The sequence below is a fragment of the Orbicella franksi genome, chromosome 4, assembly GCF_964199315.1.
Source record: "Orbicella franksi chromosome 4, jaOrbFran1.1, whole genome shotgun sequence".
In the NCBI taxonomy this organism is placed as follows: domain Eukaryota; kingdom Metazoa; phylum Cnidaria; class Anthozoa; order Scleractinia; family Merulinidae; genus Orbicella; species Orbicella franksi.
In genome coordinates, this window is record NC_138148.1 from 24,476,675 (window position 1) to 24,500,666 (window position 23,992).

The 23,992-nt window shown below is 40.1% G+C and overlaps 4 protein-coding genes across 4 annotated transcripts in view; 2 read left to right on the plus strand and 2 right to left on the minus strand.

The window, feature by feature from the left end:
• Positions 1 to 22,798, minus strand: part of LOC145484510 (uncharacterized) — a 113,187-nt gene extending 90,389 nt beyond the window's left edge. The window contains exon 1 of the mRNA XM_081463114.1: positions 20,187 to 22,798. The gene's annotated coding sequence lies outside the window, so the exon portion shown is untranslated. The remainder of the gene's footprint in view (positions 1 to 20,186) is intronic.
• On the plus strand, positions 4,821 to 5,399 carry LOC145485644 (uncharacterized). Its single transcript, XM_081464281.1, has one exon. It carries the CDS (start codon positions 4,821 to 4,823, stop codon positions 5,397 to 5,399), a length of 579 nt encoding a protein of 192 aa, XP_081320407.1.
• On the minus strand, positions 11,629 to 12,453 carry LOC145485645 (uncharacterized). Its single transcript, XM_081464283.1, has one exon. It carries the CDS (start codon positions 12,451 to 12,453, stop codon positions 11,629 to 11,631), a length of 825 nt encoding a protein of 274 aa, XP_081320409.1.
• Positions 14,208 to 18,550, plus strand: LOC145485031 (uncharacterized). The gene has a single exon (XM_081463679.1). It carries the CDS (start codon positions 14,224 to 14,226, stop codon positions 14,896 to 14,898), a length of 675 nt encoding a protein of 224 aa, XP_081319805.1. The 5' UTR covers positions 14,208 to 14,223; the 3' UTR covers positions 14,899 to 18,550.
• Positions 22,799 to 23,992: the final 1,194 nt, after the last annotated feature.

Consider the following 23,992-nt stretch of genomic DNA (forward strand, 5'->3'; position numbering starts at 1 on the left):
GTACTACTTTTAATGTTGCAGCAGCAAAATTAATATCATCTGACAATAATAACACAAGTAACAACAAAATAATCGACCAGTTTCACAAAAATATTAGATGTGGTCCAGAGTTCATATGTACGTGCTGTGATCAATTGTGGTACAGGTCATCAGTAACAAAAATGCAATGTTAACAATTATAGCAAATGCCCACAAAATATTGTTGAGTCTTGTATTACTGGTGTAAAAAGTGTTGATAATACTGAATGGATATGTTGCACTTGTCATTCAAACTTAAAAGACAGTAAGCTACCGCAGTGCTCAAAGGCAAATGGCATGAGCTTCCCTAACAAACCTGTAGTACTTGATTTGACTCCACTAGAGGAAAGACTTGTATCACCACGTATTCCTTTCATGCAAATCCGTGAACTTCCAAGAGGAGGTCAGCTTCTAATTCAGGGCAATGTAGTCAACGTTCCAAGTGATGTAAATTCAACAGTACACACACTGACTAGACCTATCAATGAGTCACAAACAATTCCAATAAAGTTGAAGAGAAGTCTGAGTTATAAGCACCATTATCAGTTCCAAAATGTTAGACCTATGAAAGTATTAGAAGCAGCAAAATATCTTGTCAATACAAGTGAGTTGTTTAAAAGTGAAGGTATTGAAGTACAAGATTCCTGGCAAAATAATATTAAATCTCAAAAAAGTGAGCAACAAGATTGGCTGGAATTTTTTCAAGATCATGATAATGACAAAACAAGTGGTGAAAATAGTGAAGATCAAGATACTGCAAATAGTGTAATCAAAACTGACACTAATATGAGTTCTAAGCTAGAAAGTAATGAAAATGATAGCTGGTGTGAGGTTCAAGAGCGCCCTTCTGGAGTCACAGACACTTTATTGCAAGAACCAGACATATCTGAAAATTCTGATAATATTTTAAGCTTTGCTCCAGGAGAGGGAAACAAACCATTGGGCCTTTTTATGGATAAAGATTCAGAATTTTTGTCTTTTCCCACAATATTTTGTGGCAAACGCAGAACAGATAATAAAGATAGGAAGACACCGGTATCATACAGTACTGTTGCTAAGTGGGAATTGCGGTGCCAAGACAGGAGAGCAGCAGAATCACTCCCTAACTTATTCTATAAACTTAAAAAACTTCAAATTAAACAAATCAGGGATACTGCTTGCATTTCTTTACGAAAGTGTAAAACAAAAGGCAAAAAGTACACAGCAGGTGAACTTAAGACAGAAGATTAGATCAATAAACTTGTACATCTCGATGAAGGTTTTAGAGTTCTTAAGAATGTATGAGGAAGCCCAGCATATTTCCAAAAGTGTAAGAAAGATTTTTTTGCTATGATTCGTCAGCTTGGTAACCCAACCTGGTTCTGTTCTTTCTCAGCTGCAGAAACAAGATGGACACATTTACTTGAGGCTTTGGGTAGAATCATTGAAAAGAAAGAATACACAGACGATGATATAAAAAAACATGAGTTGGCAGCAAAAATCAAATCTTATTCAGAAAGATCCAGTAACATGCGCCAGAAACTTTGACCACATGGTTAAACTTTTTATTCAGGATGTTCTAAGAAGTGATGTGATGCCAATAGGAGAAATAACTGATTATTTTTATAGAGTTGAATTTCAGCAAAGGGGCAGTCCTCATATCCATGGTCTCTTTTGGATTAGAGATGCACCACAATATGGTAAAAATTCTGAAAGAGGAAGTTAATTTTGTAGATAAATATGTCACTTGCCAAAATGGCAAAAGCATTGCTATGGAAGATCTGGTGAATTTACAAATACACGGGCATGCAAAGACATGCAAAAAGATGGGGCATCAAATTTGTAGGTTCAACTTCCCATTGCCACCTATGCAGAGAACTATGATATTGACACCGCTTGATGATTCTGATACTCTTTGTCCAGAAAAACAAAGATATATTAAAGAAACTGCAGAAAAAATCAAGACTGAACTTGACATGATGAAATTTGAGGAAGATATCAGTTTTCAAGCATTCCTTGACAAATTAGGACTGACAGAAGAAAACCACCTATTGGCTTTAAGGTGCACTCTAAAATGTGACACACACTTTTTAAAGAGAAAGTCCTCAGAGATAAGGATAAATAATTATAACACTACATTACTGAAAGCTTGGCAAGCAAGTATGAAGAATTAGTTGTGAAACATTTATCTGATGCTGAATATCATAAGCTGGTACGCTCCTTGAATGAAAAACAAAGGCAGTTTTTCTATCATGTTCTACACTCTATCAAAACAAGTGATAAGCCTCTCAAGCTTTTTCTGTCAGGTGGTGCAGGTGTTGGTAAATCAACTGTTACAATTGCATTGTATGAAGCACTGATCCGATACCTCAACAGCATGCCTGGTGAAAATCCAGATGAAATTAAAGTACTTAAAGCAGCCTCTACAGGGAAAGCAGCCTTTAATATAAATGGAAACACTTTACATTCAACTTTTAAAATACCTGCCAATAAAGGATTTGAGTACTGTAAACTTGATAGTGACAGGCTAAACACATTGAGAACAAAATTATCCAAACTAAGAGTACTATTTATTGATGAGATCTCTATGGTAGGAAGTGGTATGTTTAATTTCCTGAATTTAAGGTTACAACAAATAATTGGCACAAAGGAGCCATTTGGAGGAATAAGTGTCTTGACTGTTGGAGATTTGTTCCAATTAAAACCTGTTTTTGATAGCTGGATATTTAAAAATCCCAACACATGCTATGGTGCTTTAGCAACAAACTTCTGGATAAAATACTTTACCTTATTCGAGCTAACACAGATTATGAGGCAAAAAGATGATAAGCATTTTGCAGAGCTGCTCAATCGTTTGAGAGAAGGAAAGCATACCAAGGATGACATAATAACCTTAACACAAAGGTGTCTGCACAATATGATATCAGAAGTAAATAACATGTATCCTAAGAATATCACTCATTTATTCACTACAAATGCATCGGTCAATACCCACAACAACAGTATACATATCTCATCAAATTCAAATAAAGCACAAATCGAAGCAATAGATATTGTCATTGGAGACATTTCTGATGATCTGAAAAAACAAATGAAAGAAAAAGTGCCAGATGACCCAACTAAAACAATGGGCTTATACTCACTTGTCCAAATAGCAACTGGTGCAAAGTATGATTTAACAAGCAATATTGATGTTACTGATGGACTGACAAATGGTGCAGAATGTATTATAGAAAATATAGATTATAGGGTCGTGAACTCGAGCAGACCAAGTATAATATGGGTATCTTTTTCTGATCCAGGCATTGGCAAAAAAACAACGCTGAGAAAACTGCCATCTCTATCACAATAAAAATATTGAACAAAGTTGGACACCAATTTTAGAGATCACAAGGCAATTCAGAATTAACAAGAAAACCCAAGTACACATTCTCCGCTGACAATTTCCATTAAGACCTGCAGCTGCAAAAACTATTCACTGCTGTCAAGGTGACACTTTAGATGCAGCAGTTGTTGATTTCCCATCTTCAACAAGAAAGCATATGCACTATGTTGGCTTAAGTCGTGTTCGAAACAGTTCAAATCTGTATATCATGAATTTAAATGAGAATAAGATAAAAGTAAATGAAAATGTGGCACAAGAAATGGAAAGACTAAGAACTGAAGCAACTCCTACTCCAGTGGCTACACTTCGAAATACTGATTCATCACTATTCACAGTCATATTCCATAATGTTCGATCTTTACATTTACATATTAATGATGTAAAGTGACTACAATGTACTAAAAGCTGATGTAAACATTTGTGTGCAAACAAGGCTTTGCTTAGTAGATACAAATGATGACTACAATTTACCAAGATTTCACCTATACAGAAATGACTATAGCCAGTCAAATATCAGAAGTTCCTATGGTAGTGCTATGTATGTAGCTAATAATATTCTTTGTTCACAAATTCCATACAGATTTAACTACAATCAAGCGGAAATTACTATCATTGTTAACGATAATCCAATTAAAGATCTACATGTCATTGGTATCTATCGCTCTAAAAGCAAAGTTACAATACCAAAGCTTATCGATGCTCTAAAACATCTTCATGATACAAAACTAGCTAATGTTGTACCTACCCTTCTTCCTGGAGACTTCAATATAAACTTGCTTGAAGATAAGTCAGACAAAAAATCGCTATTAAAATATTTAATTGAGCATAAGGGATACACACAACTAATAACACAATTCACAACTGATTATCGCACATTGATAGACCATGTTTACACAAATGTACCCCATCTTGTTACATCATCAGGTGTTCTTTAATCATATTTCAGTGATCATAAACCAATTTTTGTCTCTCTGACATCTATGTAATCATGTCATCCTCTTCCCTAAGTAAGTAGTTGTAGTAGTTGCTAAAGATATGATGTCCCAAACCCAACAAAGAATACAAAAACAACACAAACCAATTCACATAATGCACAACATTGGGGGTGTTTACAAACACCCCCATGGCTTAATAAAGGAGAAAGTCCTATTTACATACAACAGGTAAGATACAGACTTGTACTGTAGAGGGCTTTTATTAAGTGGATGCACAAAGCAGTGCTTTTTATGTCTTTACATTAATCAATTTAACCTTAATTTCTCTCTTTAACTTCAGGTTAATGTTATGGTTCATTACGTCATACTATTATGTATTGCCCGGATGTGAGCCCGCAGTCTTGTACACGTGAGAAGACAGTTTTGAGTTCTGCCGTCTTGTGTGTTGTTGTAGTTGCATTTCTCATTTGAAAACATAACATTCTGGTGACAAGGACCGGATCATGCCGAGCCTAGGTAAAATAGAAGAGTTTGATCCAGACTTGACTAACATCGATCGCTATTTGGAGCGACTGGAACAGTATTTCGTCGCGAATGGTGTTCCAGCAGATTCGACAGACAGGCACAAACGCAGAGCAACACTGATTTCTGTTATGGGCGCCAAGGCCTACGATGTCCTTTCGGACCTATGCTCTCCATCGACTCCTTCACACAAAACTTACACTCAGCTGGCAACTATCCTGAAGGACCACTTCGCACCCAAAAAGCTGGTAATTGCTGAATGCTACAGATTTCACAACTGCACGCAACGCGAGGGAGAAAGCGTGTCTTCGTTCGCAGCCAACCTAAAACATCTGGCAGCCACATGTCAGTTCAGTGCTCACCTCAGCGAGGCCTTGCGCGATCAACTCGTCTGTGGACTTCAAAGTAAAGAGATTCAAAAGAAACTCCTGACAGAGGAGCACAATTTTGATGAAGCACTGAAGAACGCCCTCAGCCTCAAAGCTGCTGAAAAAGATGTCGCTGCGTTCTCTCACGAAGGCTTGACTCCAGTAAACAAACTTGGAAAAGGAAACCGCTGACACTCCCGTCCACCCACACATTCAAAGTCTCCTGCCAAGGGCCAAGGCAAGTGAAATTCTCTTCCAAACAACTCACACAACAGCACTTCAGCATGTTTGAGCTGTGGGAAATCTGGTCATCCACGATCACAGTGTAAATACAGGCAGTATACTTGTCATTTCTGTGGTCAAGATCTGGTCACATTGCTGTGGCATGCGAAAGCAAATCTGCGAAGGTTCACAAGGTTGAAGAGCCAGAGCCACCCCAGGGCACTTCTGCATCTGATTCAATGGATCCATTTTCGTTCTCATTTTACAACCTCTGTACAGAGAAAAATGGCATTGAAATACCAGTTCAGCTCAATGGAGTTAACCTCTTCATGGAATTAGACACTGGGGCCGGAGTCTCTATCATTTCACAAGAGACATTCAACCAACATTTCTATGGAACCCCTCTCAAACCTTCCAGCACTTGTCTACACACCTACACTGGTCATCCAGTCTAGGTCACTGGTCAATTTCATGTGCACCTCAAGTACCAAGACCAGAGTGCAACCTTGCCACTGCTAGTCGTGGAAGGTTCTGGACCGTCCCTTTTTGGGAGAGATTGGCTGACCCAAGTGAAACTCGACTGGAAGAAAATATGCAGCATGCGTGTCTCTGACTCTGACCTGTCACAAGCTGTGAGGTCGAAATTGCACACTACAATTCAGTCCCACCCCAATGTGTTTCAGCCTGGCCTGGGAACAATCAAGGGTATCACCGCTAAGCTAGAAATGAAGCATGATGCTCAGCCAAAATTTTGCAAGGCACGCCCAGTACCCTACGCCCTTCAAGAAGCAGTGGAAGCAGAGTACAGCCGCCTGGAATCTGAAGGCATTGTCGAAAGGGTAGAGTTCAGCGATTGGGGCACGCCTATGGTTCACGTTCCAAAGGCTGACGGCACAACACGGTCATGTGGTGATTACGCTGTAACTGTCAACCCACAACTCAATGTTCCACGGTATCCAATCCCACTACCTGAGGACGTTTTCGTCAAATTGCGTGGAGGTAAGCGATTCACCAAATTGGATCTGAAGAGTGCATACCAACAGCTGCCATTGGACCCGGATAGTCAGCCGTATGTCACCATCAATACCCATCGGGGTCTCTATCGCTACAAAAAATTGCCCTTTGGTATTGCTTCATCCCCTTCTATATTTCAGCGCACCATGGATATCACCCTCCAGGGTCTTGAGAATGTAGCAAGTATTCAGGACGACATCCTTATCACAGGAAAGGATGATAAACAACACATCATGAACTTGAACCTTGTTCTAAAACGCCTGGATGACTACGGGCTGAGACTGCAGCTTAACAAGTGTAAGTTCATGCAGAAGTCGGTCACCTACATGGGCTGTATCATCTCCGCAGAAGGTATCTCACCAACTGAAGACAAGATAGAAGCCATCAAGCAGGCACCTCGTTCCGAGAATACCACTCAGCTGAGAGCCTTCCTTGGTATGGTTAATTACCATGGCAAATTCATTCACAATCTTAATTCCATTCTCCAACCTCTCAATCAGCTGCTTCAGAGGAATCAAGAATTCACATGGTCCCCCCAATGCGAGGAAGCCTTTAATAAAGCAAAGTATTCACTAACAACTTCTGCACTGACCCTAACCTCAAGCCATACTTCCATCACAGACACGAGCTCTCAGTCAAGCAAGGCTGCCTTATGTGGGGTATGTGAACCATCGTACCACCAACCTTATGACAACCCATCCTGGATGAACTGCACAGAGCACATCCCGGAATTGCACGCATGAAGGCAACAGCACGTAGTCATGTGTGGTGGCCAGGAATAGACAGCGACATTGAGGAGACCGCTCGCAGATGCTAACAGTGCATTAAGACAAGGAAAGCTCCCCCAGTTGAACCACTATCTCCATGGTCATGGCCCACTGCTCCATGGCACCGTATACACATTGATTTTGCTACTCATCACTCCAATCATTATCTCATCGTGGTGGATGCACACTCTAAATGGCCGAAAATAATTGGTCCTATGAAAACTACCACTGCAGAAAGCACAGCCAACGCCCTGCGCAGCATCTTCACAAGATACGGGCTCCCAACTCAAGTAGTAAGCGCCAACGGTCCACCCTTTTCTTCTGCTGAATATGGAGAATTCCTGCAGCAGAACGGTGTTCAGCGAGTACTTGTCTCCCCTTATCACCCATCCTCCAATGGATTAGCAGAGAGATTTGTTCAGACCTTCAAGCACGCCTTGGATTCATCAGCCTCGGATCCTGCTTGCTCTATACAGCAAAGGATACAGAACTTCCTACTATCTTATCACAGTACACCACACGCCACCACTGGAACTTCACCATCCAAGCTTTTCTTGCAGCGAGAGCTACGAACAAGGCTGTCACTCACTAAGCCAGACCTCAGTAGTCACATGGCTACACAGCAAGGCAAGATGAAGTTTTACCATGACAGGCATGCCAAGTTTAGAGAACTGTCTGTGGGCGACACTGTTCTGACACATGATCACTTATCAAAGCAGAAATGGCAGTTGGGTACAGTGTTGAAACACAGTTCCCCACATTCTTATCAAGTCCAATTGGATGACGGCCGAATTTGGAGACGCCATGTGGATGACGTTCTTCAGAACAATCCCACCACTAGACCAGCAGAGCCTCCCACATCATCTCCGGATGAAGTACTTCAACCAAGTTCTGTTGTGGAAGTCTCACATTCTCCAACCACTGTTACACCTGAGTTTAATGTTCCAGTTCAAGAAGACTCAACCTGGATGGAGTCACCACCCATAGCTCCTGTCACTCCCGAACTACGGAGGTCCACACGTGTTATAACACCTCCGCAGAGACTGATTGAACAGATGTGACATTACTTAAGTAAAAGAAAACTTTGCTTCGTTTTGTGACATTGCTCAAGAAACTTGTTTAGTTGTTTGAACTGAGTTTGACTTGCAGCTAGGTTATTTGTACAATCAGGAAGACTCACAAGGACTGTCTTAACTCTTATTTATTTATTTTTTTCTGTTACTTGTACAACATATCTCAGTGGAGGGGTGCTATGGTTCATTACATCATACTATTATGTATTGCCCGGATGTGAGCCCGCAGTCTTGTACACATGAGAATACAGTTTTGAGTTCCGCCATCTTGTGTGTTGTTGTAGTTGCATTTGTCATTCGAAAACATTGTTGTAAATGAGAAAAGACGATTGCCTGCAGAAATACTAGGCTTTAATCACCAAATCTCTGTCCTTACAAAACATGGCGGCCAACTGTAATCACGAGGCAACCACAAGCATTGCAGGCTCGCACAAGAAAGCTGAACATACTACATGTATGACACAATGAATTATAATATAACGCAAAAACTCGCAGTGTTCAAGTCACGCAAAACTCGCAGTGTTCAAGTGTCTAGAGGGCCTTCAAGAGGGCCTTTTGCAATGTCATTTACACCACATTCACCCTGTCCTTTAAAGATTAAGTCTAACTACAGGACGACGAACTCGTTGGGAGCGACGTACAGGTTCTGAATTCAGTACTGGTGTAAGTTCAGGTTCAAGTTCAGGTTCGGGCACAGACGATGGTTCTGCATCAGGCATAACACTCACATGTGTGTCAAGGGGCAAGTTCTCTGCTTCCTCTGGAATACATTCTGGTGCTGGCTGGGCCTCGACAACTTCTATGTGGCCCTTGGGTGCAAGGTGCTTTGTGGCCACTGTTGTCTCCCTACCGTCAGGATAGCGCACATGCGCATAGTGAGGGTTTGCCTGGAGTAGTTCCACTTCATCAACCAAAGGGTCCATCTTACTTGTGCGTACCTGGCGTTTAATGTACACTGGGCCAGGTGTAGCTAGCCAGGTGGGAATGGAGGCGCCAGCTGACGATCAGCGTGAGAAACCAAAGAATCGCTCATGTGGAGTTTCATTGGTGGCAGTACACAAAAGAGAACGAACAGAGTGTAGCACATCGGGGAGGACATCCTGCCAGTTCTTGAATGGTAGGTTCTTGGATTTCAAACTCATAGTAACTGCTTTCCATATCACACCATTGCATCTCTCTGCTTGCCCATTTCCTTCTGGATTGTAACTGGTAGTTCGGCTTGAAGCTACTCCTTTTGAAGACAGGAATTCCCATAACTCTCTGCTCATGAATGAAGCTCCGCGGTCTGAATGGACATATGCTGGCATTCCAACAAGTGAGAACAGCGATGTAAGGCACTTAATGACTGTGTTCGTGGATACATCAGGACATGGGAAAACAAATGGGAACCGGGAATACTCATCAACAACCATAAGGAAGTACTTGTTTCCGTTATTTGTCGGAAGAGGGCCTTTAAAGTCGATGTTGATCCTCTCAAATGGCTGAGTGGCTTTGATAAGGGGAACCTTCTCTGGGCGATGGTACTGAGGTTTACATTCACAACAAATAGGGCACCGGCTTGTCATCTTCTTAATCTCATCGAGGGAATAAGGTAAGTTCTTGGTTCGCACAAAGTGGTTTAGCCTGGTGATGCCTGGATGGCAGAGTGCTTCGTGAAGCTTAAAGAGGGAATCTTCAGTGGCCATGTCACACGTAGCCCTGGACAGTGTGTCAGCTGGGACATTATCTCTGCCAGGGCGATAGACGATATCAAAACTGAAGCAGGAGAGTTCGAGTCTCCAACGCAGGAACTTCTCGTTCTTTATCTTTCCGCTGTGCTGCTTGTCAAACATGTAGGACACCGATTTCTGGTCAGTTTTCAGGATGAAGTGTCTTCCAGTAAGGAAGTGTCTCCAATGCCTCACCGCTTCTATTATGGCCTGGGCTTCCTTCTCTATGGATGCATGCTTCAGTTCACTGCCTTGAAGAGTTCGCGAGAAGAAGGCGACAGGTTTTCCATTCTGGTTGAGAGTGGCTGCTAGCGCTACTTCGGACGCATCAGTTTCGACTTCAAAGGGAATGGTCTCATCAATAGCGGTGACAACAGCTTCTTCTATCGTCTTCTTGAGACTTTCAAATGGTTCAACAGCTGGCGGAGGCAGAGGGAACGACCTGCAAGAAGCAATTGGCTTGATTTGATCCGAGAACCTTGGGATCCATTGTGAATAATAGGAGAATAACCCAAGACACCTGCTCATGGATTCTGAGTCATGTGGAACGGGGAGTTCACGCAGGGGCCGTAGACGATCAGGATCCGGCCGTATGGTACCCTCCTCGATGATGTATCCGAAGACGGGGAGACGCCGGGTTGAGAAGATACACTTTTCAGTGTTATAACAGAGGTTCTTGCGTTTGGCAGCTTCAAGAAAATGTTCCATGTTAGTGTCATGGTCCTCTTGGTCCTTGCCGCAAATAGTAACGTTGTCAAGGTAAGGGAAGCTGGCCTCAAGATCATTCTCATCTACAAACTTCATCATCTCTCTCTGAAAACAGGCTACTCCATTGGTGACCCCAAAAGGCAGGCGAGTGAACTGATAGAGATTTCCTCGAGCTTCAAAGGCTCTGTAAGGCTTGTCTTCCTTCTTAAGCGGTACTTGGTGGTACGCACTATGTAGGTCGATTGTGCTAAATACTCTGTACTGGGCCATCTTGTTGACCATGTCGCTTATTCTGGGCAATGGGAAAGCATCTAGAAGTGTGAACCTGTTAATTGTTTGCGAGTAGTTGATCGCTAGCCTCTTCCTGTGATTCTCGTCTTTAGTCACTACAACTTGTGCCCGCCATGGTGAAAGGCTTGGTTCAACGATGCCTTCTTTGAGTAATCTTTTCACTTCCTCGTCAATAAAAGCGGAATCCTCTTGGCTGTATCTTCGAGACTTTGAGGCAATTGGATGGCAGTCTGCAGTCAGATTCACAAATGGTTCAGGTGGGTCTATATTCAGTTTACTAAAACCACAGACGGCCAAAGGTGGTTCAGAGCCCCTGTAATGGAAAGTGACGCTTGAATGCTGGGATTGGAAATCAAGACCAAGGATTAGGTCAGCACAAAGTCCAGGCAAGACGGACAGTTTGTAATCTGCATATTTATGTCCTTGGTAGGAGAGATCAGCGACACAGGTACCGGTGATACTAACTGTACAAGATGCTGATGTAGCCATGGATACTGTACCAGATGAAGGATGAACGGTAAGAGCTACCCTCTCTACCAACCTTGGACGAATAAAGCTTTCAGTGCTACCACTATCAAAGAGGGCTTTGACCTCCAGTCCTTGGATGATTACAGTTCCTGAAGACTTTGAAAGGGATTCAGGGGCACCAACTGTGGCAAGTTGTAGGAGACCAGGCTACAGCTGAAACTTTATTCTTGCTCATCTTCTTTCCACGGCAAACTTTTGCAAAATGGCCCTTCTTCTGACAATTAGAGCAAACTGCATCACGGGCAGGACATTTTGAATGAGGATGGTTGCTGTTTCCACAGAAGAAACAAGTAGTCGCTTGAGGTGAGCCATTTGATCCTACCGCAGCTAGCGTGCTGGGATCTATCTGTTCCTGATCCACCGTAGTGGTGGGTGGAATGGCTGCATTGACAGATGAAGGAGGACCAGAGTAGGACTCGGAATTATGCATAGCCAATTCCAGAGAACGAGCTTGATCAAATATGGCCTTCAAATCTAGCGTATTATTCTCCAGTAACCTCTGGTGGATTGAAGGTGACCGTAAACCAGTGATAAAAGCGTCACGGATGCTTTCTTCGCAATATTTAGAAGCAGTGACACTTTGGAAGTTGCAATCCCTGGTAAGTGTTTTCAGAGCTTGGAGGAATTCGTCCAAAGTTTCGTGAGGTTGCTGGCACCTCGTGGCAAGGATATGGTGGGCAAAGATTTCATTCCGAGGTTTCACAAAAAGAGCTTGTAATATTTCTATGGCTGCCTCATAGTCGGTGCACTCCTCGATGTGTTGAAAGATTGAGGGAGAAACGTAATTCGCCAGTACCGAGAGCTTGTTGAGTTCTCTTTGTGGTAGGACAGCCAAAAAGTTATCGAAGGTTCGTTTCCAATGAAGCCATTCTTTCAAAGCTTCACCACTGCTAGGGTCCGTTTCCAGGTGCTCCAGACGGAGTACTTTGTCCATCGAGACTGGTGATTAAATTGTTGTAAATGAGAAAAGACGATTGCCTGCAGAAATACTAGGCTTTAATCACCAAATCTCTGTCCTTACAAAACATGGCGGCCAACTGTAATCACGAGGCAACCACAAGCATTGCAGGCTCGCACAAGAAAGCTGAACATACTACATGTATGACACAATGAATTATAATATAACGCAAAAACTCGCAGTGTTCAAGTCACGCAAAACTCGCAGTGTTCAAGTGTCTAGAGGGCCTTCAAGAGGGCCTTTTGCAATGTCATTTACACCACAAACATAACAGTTAAATATTGAACTATAAATGGGCATGTGTGAAACAATCAGTGGATCACAAGAGTACATGTATGAAGGTGTTGGAGGTTTCCTGAACAGTCAAATATTGTACCTTAATGTCACAATTGCAAGATACAGAGTGTACATCTCAACATCAGCAGTGGCAAAAAGTTATCCTTTAATCAGCCACTGAAGGATATGAATGCTGACACAGATCAAGCAAACAAAATGCAAGTTGAGCCCATGTTATCATGAAGAGACACCAATCTTATGCCTTAAACTAAAAACCCTAAACAAATAGCAGATCAAACACGAGATTGTGAGGATCTGTCCCAACAACCTCAACTACTGCTCAAATCAGAAACAAACCAGCACCTTTTTGTCCTCTCCAAGAGAGCAGATGCAGAATCTGGACCATTTCACTTCTTTCAATACACTGTCATGGATCAACATTATGAAACACTCATTTAAGAAACAATGTCACATTACAGCAACATGGATGTCATTTTGCCATGAATTATACAGAAGATTTTATCAATTGGAAAACAATATGGCAATATGTACATCCTGCACAACTGTCGTAAACCATGACTAACTAATCACTCCATTGAGCTAATTAAGACAAAAAAATCCTGCATGATACAATACCTGACAATGGATGAAAATAAGTAAACATTATCGTTTTAGTATCTGTGATTCACTTTGAGCTTGAATGTAATGCAATTATATATTACCACATGTTAGAAATCAAATAATCCACGTTATGCTATGTGTAGATTATGCTGCTGAACTCACATGATTGATCATGCAGCTCTGATGAAAAAATAATCATATACATAGCAAATTTAAACAGAAACCAACTGTCACTTTCATTTAGCTTTCACAAAAAGATAATGCTGGAGAATACACATAGCACCCAAAATTACAACAGCATTGAACTAGGAAAAAATTCATGTATATTTATTTACTTTCTGTGTTTCACATTAAATACTCAAATGTATGATACTCAGTTGCACTTTGTATGGGCATTACATTGTATCTTCAAAAGTCAATAATATTCAAAGACAAAAGAAGTACTGATGTGAGACACACCTAAATAAAATAAAAATACAGTTAGTTATACAGTTCTACATAAGATGGTATACAACCTGAAGAAAAAGCAATATAAAAAACTAATTGTTGTTCTTGTTACCCCCTTAAAAATAAAAACAATGTATTTAGCACTGCTATGCTAACTGTGGACACCACAAATGAGAAACAGAAAAAGTAAATCAAAAGAAATTTGTTAAAAATTTGCTATTTACAAAGCTTTAATAGAGGAGTTAATTATAAACTGGGGGCCACTGAAGACAAATTGATTTTATGTGCATCAGAGCCCCCAACCAGCCCCCCCTGATTTCTGTAGAACCCAGGCCCAACGGGCTTTTTTAACCCCTGCACAAGAGATAAGCATTTTACCTCGTGCTTTCCTTTCGAAACGCAATGGCGGCTAGAATGCCCAGTCCTGGCTCTCCAACCAAGCGAAAATATAAAGACATAGAGGGATATATCCATGCCATTTCAGAGATAAAAAACCCGAGTTCTGGTAACAGATATTTTGACTTCAAAATTCAAGAAAAGGAAGATGTTAGTAGGGTCGTTTGCTTTTCACCAGACAAACAGAAGAGGTTGAAAGATCAAGAGAAGTCCAAAACACCTGTGCAATTATTCACTGTAAGTCCACAAAAGAGCAAATTTCAACCTGATGTTGAAGAAGATAAGTTGTATAACTTTTCACAACTGCAAGAGGCCAAAAACTTGTCATTCTGCTGGAAAGATGTAAAACAGCAAACTACCAAAGATCCTTCCATTCAGCACATAGTGGAGCACTCAAATGTTGGCGACATTGTCTCGGTGAATGCCCAAGTCATTTCAAAAGGCCAGACAATGACTGTTACTTCACGTTCCAACAGGAAAGAAGTGAAGAAGTGCGAGCTCGTTGCAACTGATGGAACTGCTGTCATTCCTGCTACCATTTGGGAGGAAGTGATAGAGACAGTCAAAGAAGGGCAGGCATATGTATTTGCAGATGTGAGAGTGGGCTATTTTAATAAGACATCTCCAGTGCGCTCAGTCTTCAACCATTTTGCCATACATGGAAGAAATCAAGATCTCTGAAGCCATCTCATTGGAGGCTGAGAAACTTAAGTCTAAAGAGACAGAAAGTGAATAGTTGATCGGTAGAATCCTGACAGCTGAAATCAGCAAGCTGTATGTTTGTGTGAATTGCAATGGCAGAATCCCAGCAGAGGACGACAGTGATCCTAAAATGGTCAAGTGCACTTCTTGTGGACAGATGATGCTCGTATCCTTTTTATCAGCAACATTGTCTGCCAACTTCTTACTTGGTGATATCCAAGGTGAGAAAAAAGGCGTTACTACTCACCAAGTGTCCCTCTTAAAGCCCTGTTTGCTGAGCTGTCATCTACCGAGGGATACAACATTAAATCGGATGTCACAAAATTGAATAAAAGCATGATATATGAAACACTTCTGCGTATAAAGAAGATTAAATTTAAGATTTCAAAATCAGACAAAATCATTTTGTCGATGCAAATTGTGCCTGACAATGATTAGAAGTTACTAGACCTTTCTTTTGTTGTTGTTACGTAAACTTTCTCTACAACAACCTCAGTCAGGACATTTAGAAACTGCATAGAGATTGTTACTTGACTCTGTTAAAAAAAGTTTTGTTGTTGTTACTTGCATATCGGATCACTTTGTTCCAAAGTCACTTCATTCCATGTCAGGTCGTTCCAGAAAATAGTCAAATCGTTACACACAATATAGTTAGTTCATTTCAAAAAGAAATATTTCAATATATAAATAGTCAGAAGAAATGTCAAATTATTGGGAATGCTCCACCTTGCCTCGTTATTTTCTATGCTGGAATTTTTTGCACACGGTAGTTTGAAGTTTCTTACTGTGTTCGATAAATTAGGACTGACCTATCTGCATCCGCAAAAAAATGCTGCTTACTTGTTCAATCAAAACAGTAAATCAATGAGAAAATCAAATGTTTTTTTCTTAAGAAAAAGTAACATTTTCCCTGGAACACTTCAACACTTAGGCATGTTGAGACTAATCTTATCTTTCTAATAGAGTCAGTCATCAAACACGGCTGACCCATTTCAACACCTGGGTTTCAAGCATATAGTCACATTCAAAATCACCAAGCCTGCCGGGAAATCTTCTTTACATTTTCATCTAGCGAAAGATTTTCTTTACATTCAGGAAGTTTTTAAAGTGAAATAATCTCACTATTGAAACACTCTGACGTGAAACGAAGTGTCTATGGAACAAAGTGACCGTAATCCGTTACTTAGACTTTGATCACAACCACAATCTCAACATTTAGAAACTGCATAGAGATAGAATTGCTTTTGCAAATTGTGCATGATCGAAGTTAATGGACTTTTCTCAAAAAAAGTTTTGTTGTTAGACTTTGATCACAACCACCTCGACCTCCACATTTTAAAACTACAGAGATTGCATATGCTTTTGCAAATTGTGCATGATAGAAGTTATGGCCATGTAACATGATGCAATTTTTCCTGCAACTTGCAACACAACCAACATTGCACTGCAAGTTGCAAAAAAATTGCATGTGTAACACCCCATTTTTGCAACCTGCAATGCAACAAAATGTTGCGTTGCAAGTTGCAGCAAAAGTTGAACAATCCTCTACTTTTCCCAATGTTGTGAGACAAGTTGCTGCATGTACCATATCCAGCGCAACCTGCAACATAATTGTGTTAGAATCAGCCAACCAGAGCGCATCTACGGGAGTGGTCACCACTGAGATTTTAATTATTCAACTGGTGAATTGCAAGTTGCAAAAAAAAAATCGTGTGACACCTCTGCAACTTGCAATGATTTTTTAGTTAGTCATTGCAAGTTGCAATGCAAGTTGCAGAAAACATTGCTTCATGTAATTTAGCTTTTACTCAGCTTTTCTTAAAAAAAGTTTTGTTGTTATTTAGACTTTGATCACATCCACAATCTCAACATTTAGAAACTGCATAGAGATTGCATTTGCTTTTGCAAATTGTGCATGATCGAAGTTACTGGACTTTTGTTTACGAATGTTTTTTGTTGTTGTTATTTAGACTTTGATCACAACCACAATCTCTGTTGTAGATTATTATCGCCTACTCATTTTCTTTCAGTTCTGTAAAACATAAGATGAGACACACAAAGAAATCTTGCAAACTTGTATACTACAAACAAGCTAAAATTTTTAGATTGCTGCCCAGCTCACATTCTTCTACTGCCCCACCTACTTTCAGTCACTGAATTCCACAATCACCTTTGCACATTCCTTTTGTTTACAAAATATAACCGTTAACATTTCGTTAGTTGAATAAAATGTCGTCTGACAGTAACTACACAAGCAATTGCATACAAGTAAACATTTGGTTGAAAGAAATGCATTGTTTTTCATTGAAGTAGTACCTCAAAGTTTCATCATAATTTTATATATTTGCTGCCAAAACCAACATCATGTTTCCACTGCACTTTAAGCAACCAACAAAAACAATGCAATACGACTCACAGGAATTTCTGAATGAAAGTGGGTGGGCTACTGGGTAGCTTGTTTCACACTTTGGTGTTTTTGTAGTATTTATGTGACGAATAAAGTAAGACATGTTGGTAACCTGTCAATGCAAACATATGAATATACAAGAGTACCAATAGAATAGACCATTTCCAAATTATTTCTTGCCACAGAGTGACAACAAGTGTTTGTGTGAAAACATACCTGTGAAAGTATCTACCTGCATATCGATTGCAAATTGTACTCGCTTTCTAGAGAACACTTTATTATGAGGACTCATTCTAAAACCTATGCAGAAGGTGGCTACCAAATGCCTATTTATTCTTTAGTATATTTGCATATTTTTCTATTTAATGCCTACAGCTAGTTAATGTGTGGTTCCAGCAAAATGTCTATACTCCCCCACAGAAGCGAATAGAAATTCCTGGAGGCGGGGATCTCAAAGACAGAAAACTTTAAGGAAATGTATGTTAGTTAATTGCAACTTCCAGAGAGGTGGGGGATCTTAGGAAAAATCCCTTCTGTGAGGGAGGTATGGATAATTTCTCAAACCACTCAATGTTCATAAATAAAGTTAGAAAGAAACTTTCAAATGTTTCGTTCATAAACCTTGTTAACATTGAAATTTGTCAAATTGCATGAAAATAAATTTTCATGTTGTGTTCACATTAAGCATTGTATTTTCTTGGACTGACATTTCAGCTGTGAATGTACTGTTTTGTTTCTGCTTCAACAAATTCATGTCAACAACTCAAAAATTACTCAATATTTCCTTTCTGATAATAGGGTGGGGTGTTGAAATATCCTCCACAAGTAATCACATTTTTGTCACAATTTTGTGGTATGTACGAATGAGTTAGCTCTTAGGAGCCTTTGATTTTAATAGCGAATGTATTTGACATGCACGCGTTATCTTGTCGGGACTTTGCCTCTAAATTAAATATTCTGTGTTTACCCGATTATTAACATGGTTGTATTGTATCATTTTTGTGTGTTTATAAATTTAGAAAATTAGTATATCACTTCAAAAAATACAAAGGAGTATATTTATTTCCATTAAAGTAAGGGATAGTGTAGACTGAAGTAATTCTGCAGTTTTATGATGGATAAGCCAGTTTCCCGCCGATGGCCTTAGATGTTACAGGCTGTAATACTTGTGTAAATAAATATACTTCTCATTACAGTAGCACTTAACTGGGGGGAAAAAACACTTAAGTCCTAGTTAATGCAGTGCCATTTGAACACTGGACAAAAACTCAACTTTTAATGGACTATTCCTGCATTTTCACTTCAGAAAATAATGCACTGAGGTATAGAACATTTTATGGCTAATTATAAATTAATCAGTTTCGATTCGATTCGATTCTTTTTCAGCAAATCCTTTATTCCCTACAATCCAATTTGGGTTCAAACAAATTAATAACTGAACAATTTTATTTCCATTTTATTTCTTCAATATCATGCTCAAGACTAACCTACTAGCATTTGGAGTAGGCGGTGCAGGTTTTGAGAATGCGCTGATTGCCGGTTTATCTTGACAACCCTGTAACAGCTGGCTTGGGGTGTAACCTGCACCAGATTTCAAGCCAATGAATGTGGGCTTGCAAAAGCGTATTAGCTTCAGTGCAATCCACACTAAACACAAGCCGAGTCTAGATATGTTGGTTTGTGTGTGTAAACAGCTCCTGTATCAATATCGCCGAGGAAACTCCCCTCAGCAACACCTGAAAGAAATAACAAAGAACAAACAAGGCAGGACAGTGCAGTTAATTTTCGAAATGAAAGAAAGAAAACCAATTATAAACAGCACAACAGAGCAAATTTGAAATAGAAGATAACTTACCTTGAACAAATGCTACTAATTTGCGACGGAACGCTCTCCAAAATTTTCCCAAAAGAGGGAAAACGGCTGCAATTACACGATGAGAACAACACACTAGAAGCAATGGCTGATGGAACAACTTGAAATTACTAGTACCCAGTCTACCTGCCAGACTATTTATACTCTCGGAGATCTGTTACATGTCATCTTGTCCTCGAAGTGACTGACAATGAAGATCTGCCTCTGACTTAGGGTCTGTATGCATTTCATGCATAAGACCCAAACATTACAGAATCGTGGTCAGGAAAAAAGGGAAACAACAGTAAGTTAAAGGTCAATCTGGTAACTCCATTTTGATTGGCAAGTAATATTCTTTGTACAGTTGGATCTTATATTCATAATCATCAATAGCAATTTGTTGTTCCCATGGAAATTACTGGAGTGATGTAAAATACAGCAGCTGTATCACGGTTGTACTTATCTTTTAGGTCTTGTCTTCCTACACAAGCTTTTTAATGGATTATTTGGTTGCATGGTATTTTATCCATTTCTAATTGTGACTATACATGTACAGTTTTTTCCTACATTACATATGAAGGGACAGTTTCTGCTGCTTTGTTCATATATGTTATTATTACATGAAATTTGTATAGCTACACACATTGTAACATGTGTTTTGCTGCATGCATTCCGAAAGGTCTGTTTTCACCCTGGAGTCAGACTAGCCATTGGGGGAAATGTCAGAGTATATCCCTTTGCAGGTGACAAATATGAAATGAGAACAAATGAAGCTACTAGACAGCATGCATTCCTTGCCCAGCTATCTGGTACAGATGTAAGTACAATTTCATGATTCTGCAGACCATATAACAATGCAAATTGTTTGGGTAGGGGTTTCACTAAATTTTTTTGGAGGTAGGACGGTATGTTTTGAAAACCAGCAAGAGAAATCAGAAGAACCTGTCTGAGGAAATGCTGCCCACAAATTATTTTAAGTTCTACACTCTCACAGACACACTTCCCTACACAGGACGAAATCACATGTTTCCGTATTTCTGAAACATGGCGGAAACATGCAACTCCATGTTTCCGTTATGTTTATGTCTTGCGGAAACGTGAAAATTTGAGTTTACATGATTCTGTCACGTTTCTGGAACGGAAATGCCAAGTCACGTTTCCGTCATATTTAAGCTGGCAGATTTCTGCCGTTGTTCATTTCAGTCATGTTTCTGCAAATGGATTTGCAGTTGTTTGCTACATCTAACAAAACACAAACATGAGATGGTTCTTTGAACAACAATGAATCTTGACATTTTAACCAGTAGGAGACGAACTAGAGCAGCAGCCACAGGAAGTACCTCACCTCACACTTCGTAAAATGACAAATACTGTATAAGGTGGTATGAGGAGACTGTGTAAGGACCCTCAATGTATAAGGTCTGTGCAATGATCAGTATATGTTTGCTCCCTTATTCCTATGTATACTAGTTCTTACACATAACTGTACAAGTGTCAGGGCAATCTTATATTTATTCCCTTAACCCAGTAATCCCACTGAATTTTTTACCTTGTCTCTTTATACACTAATGAATACAGTTTTCATCTAAAAATATTCCTGGTATGTAACTTTCCAAATGTTTCTGTCAGGATGCAATTTGAGCCGGTTTGAAGCCAGTTGAGCCAGTTGGCCCAAGTGAGACAGTTGTGTGAATTGAGCCTCTAATGGGCCAAATGAGACAGTTTTGTGGCTTGAACTGGTTGGGCCAAGTGAGACAGTTGTGTGATTTGAGCCAGTTGGGCCGAATGAGATATTTCTCTGATGTAAGCTGGTTAGGCTAAAATGAGGCAATTGTGTCATTTGAACTGGCAAGGCCAAATGAGACATTTGTGTGATTGGAGCCAGCTGGTTGAAATGAGACATTGCTGTTATTTGAGCTGGTTACACCAAATGAGACAGTTCTGTGAGTTGAGCTGTTTGAGCCAAATGAGACAGTGGTGTGATTTGAGCTGGTTAGACTAAATGAGACAGGTCTGTGATTCGAGCCAGTTGTGACATTTGATCAAGTTGGGCCAAATGAGACAATTGTGTGGTTTGAGCCGGTTGGGCCAAATAAGACAGTTGTGTGATTTGAGCTGGTTAGGCCAAATGAGACAGTTGTGTGATTTGTCAGTTGGGCCAAATGAGACAGTTGTGTCATTTGATCCAGTTGCCCAAATGAGACATTTGTGTGAATTGAGCCAATTGGGCCAAATGAGACAGTTGGGTGATTTAATCCAGTTGGGCCAAATGAGACTTATGTGTGATTTGAGCTGGTTGGGCCCAATGAAACAGTTGTGTGATTTGAGTCGGTTGCACCAAATGAGACAGTTGGCTCGTTTAATTCTGTTGGCCCAAATGAGACAGTTGTGTGAGTTTAGCCAGTTGTCCCAAATGAGACATTTGTGTCATTTGAGCCAGTTAGGCCAAATAAGTCATTTTTGTCATTTGAACCGGTTAGGCCAAATGAGACAGTTGTGCAATTTGAGCCATTTGGGCCAGATGAGACAGCTGTGTGATTTGAGCTGGTTGGGCTAGATGAGACAGTTGTGTCCATTTGATTCAATTGGGCCAAATGAGACAGTTGTGTGATTTGAGCTGGTGTGGCCAAATGAGACAGTTGTGTGATTTAAGTTGGTTGGGCCAAATGAGACTGTTGTGTCTTTTGATCTGGTTGGCCCAAATGAGACAGTTGTGTGAATTGAGCCAGTTGGGCCAAATGAGGCATTTGTGTTATGGGAGCAAGTTAGGTATGGCAAGCCGTTTGTAGCAAAATTTAATCCTTTCAATATATGTTTAATCCTTCAAATAACGGTTTTATTTAAAGATAGAAAAAGGCATTCAATCCAATGGTAAATAAAATTTTTGGTTCAATTCAATCTTTTAATTTTCACGATTCAATCCAATACCTGGAATATTGATTCAATCCAATACCTAAAATATTGATTCAATCCAATACCTAAAATATTGATTCAATCCAATACCTGGAATATTGATTCAATCCAATACCTAAAATATTGATTCAATCCAATACCTGGAATATTGATTCAGTCCAATACCTCGAATATTGGTGCAATCCAATACCTGAAATATTGATTCAATCCAATACCTCAAATATTGATGCAATCTTCCTGGGCCGAGCGCGGCCAACAGGAACGAGAGTAACTGAGCACTAGAGAGCACTGAAAACACGGCGGGCGAAGGAGAACTAGAGTTAGAAGTTGAGTTTCCTAAGTTTCTTGCAGACATCTTGGATAAAACGGAAATAATTTTTGAGAACTTTGACTCAGAAGTTGGAATCATGGAAGACCATTTCTTAAAATTCCTGTTGAGGTGCTTGAGGAACTTTGAGGACTAGGATTCATCTGGACAACGATAACAAAGATGATTGGAGTTTGGAGATGGACAATTCACAGAAGATTGACAGAGTATGGCTGAGAAGATATAAGGGGTTTCAACAACTTACCTGATAAGGAACCGAAATCATTCAAGAGTATGGATATAATTTCATTGCAGGTTTCTTTAAGTCCATTGGGTTACGGGTTCAACGGAGAAGAATAAGAGAAAGGTTAGCAAAATTAGATCCCCAAAATACTGTCTTAATTGAGATGGGGTGCGTAAATTCGCTTTGGCATCTGGATGAACATCACTCTCTGATCCGATGGAAAATATTAATTCGGCTGTGTAGACGGATTTTCTCGGAGAATAATGTTTTTGAAATGTAGTGCCAGCAATAAAGCAGAAACAGTTCTTGAATTCTTTCTGGATGCCGTTAAGAGAGACGGAGAATTTTGGCCCTCGAGAGTACGAGTAGATCATGGTGTTGAAAACGTTGGTGTGTGCGATACAATGGAGCAGGTTAGAAGAGAGGAGAGGGGCAGCTTCACTGCAGGGCCATCAACACAACCAACGAATTGAAAGATTGTGGAGGGATGTTTCCGTTGTGCTTCCCACTTGTACTTTTACACTTTTTGTAGTATGGAATTGTCAGGCATCCTGGACACTGATAATTCAGTGCATCTTTCCACCTTACACTTAGTTTTTCAACCAAGGATAAACCTTGCTCTTTGCCAGTTCACTGAAGCTTTCAACCACCAAAATGTAAGAACAGAAAAAAAACTGGTTGCCATACCAAATGTGGCTTAATCATATGATGCAGCCTGAAAACCCCCTTTCAAATGGAAAGTCATGATTTTGAATACTATGGTGATGATCCTGATGGTCCAACTCCATTGGACAGTGATAACAATGTTGTACTTAAAGAAATTGCCCTGGGACAACATGATTCATTGCAGTCAAAGGCTAGATCCCTTAAGATAATCAAGTCAAATGGGAGTAGACATCTTCCAAGAGGCTCTAGAACTAGTGACAGTTAAACTTGGGCAACTGACAATTGCATAATACTACATGTGTGTGGGCTGGGTAAAGGAGATTATGGCCCTTAAAGTATTTTGGCAACTCAATTCACAACAGAAAACCTCACCCTGTATCAAGTAAATTATTTTCTCATCTTCCTTTTCATTGATATACAGAACTCAGAAACTGCTTGAATTACAGAATGCCTAACTTCTAGCAACACAACTAAACTGAAGAGAAATCAGGGCATTTGATAACTGCCATGTGCACTACTCTGCCTTGTAGATTTTTCAGGTGCTTATCAAAACAGATGTTAAAATGTGGCAAGGTTAATTTGTTATCTTATTTTCAAAAGTACCCAGGAGACAAGACTAACCTCTTGGTGCACTGGCGTAATGGCTACTAACAGGACTCATGTCACTAGCCAAAACTAACTTTG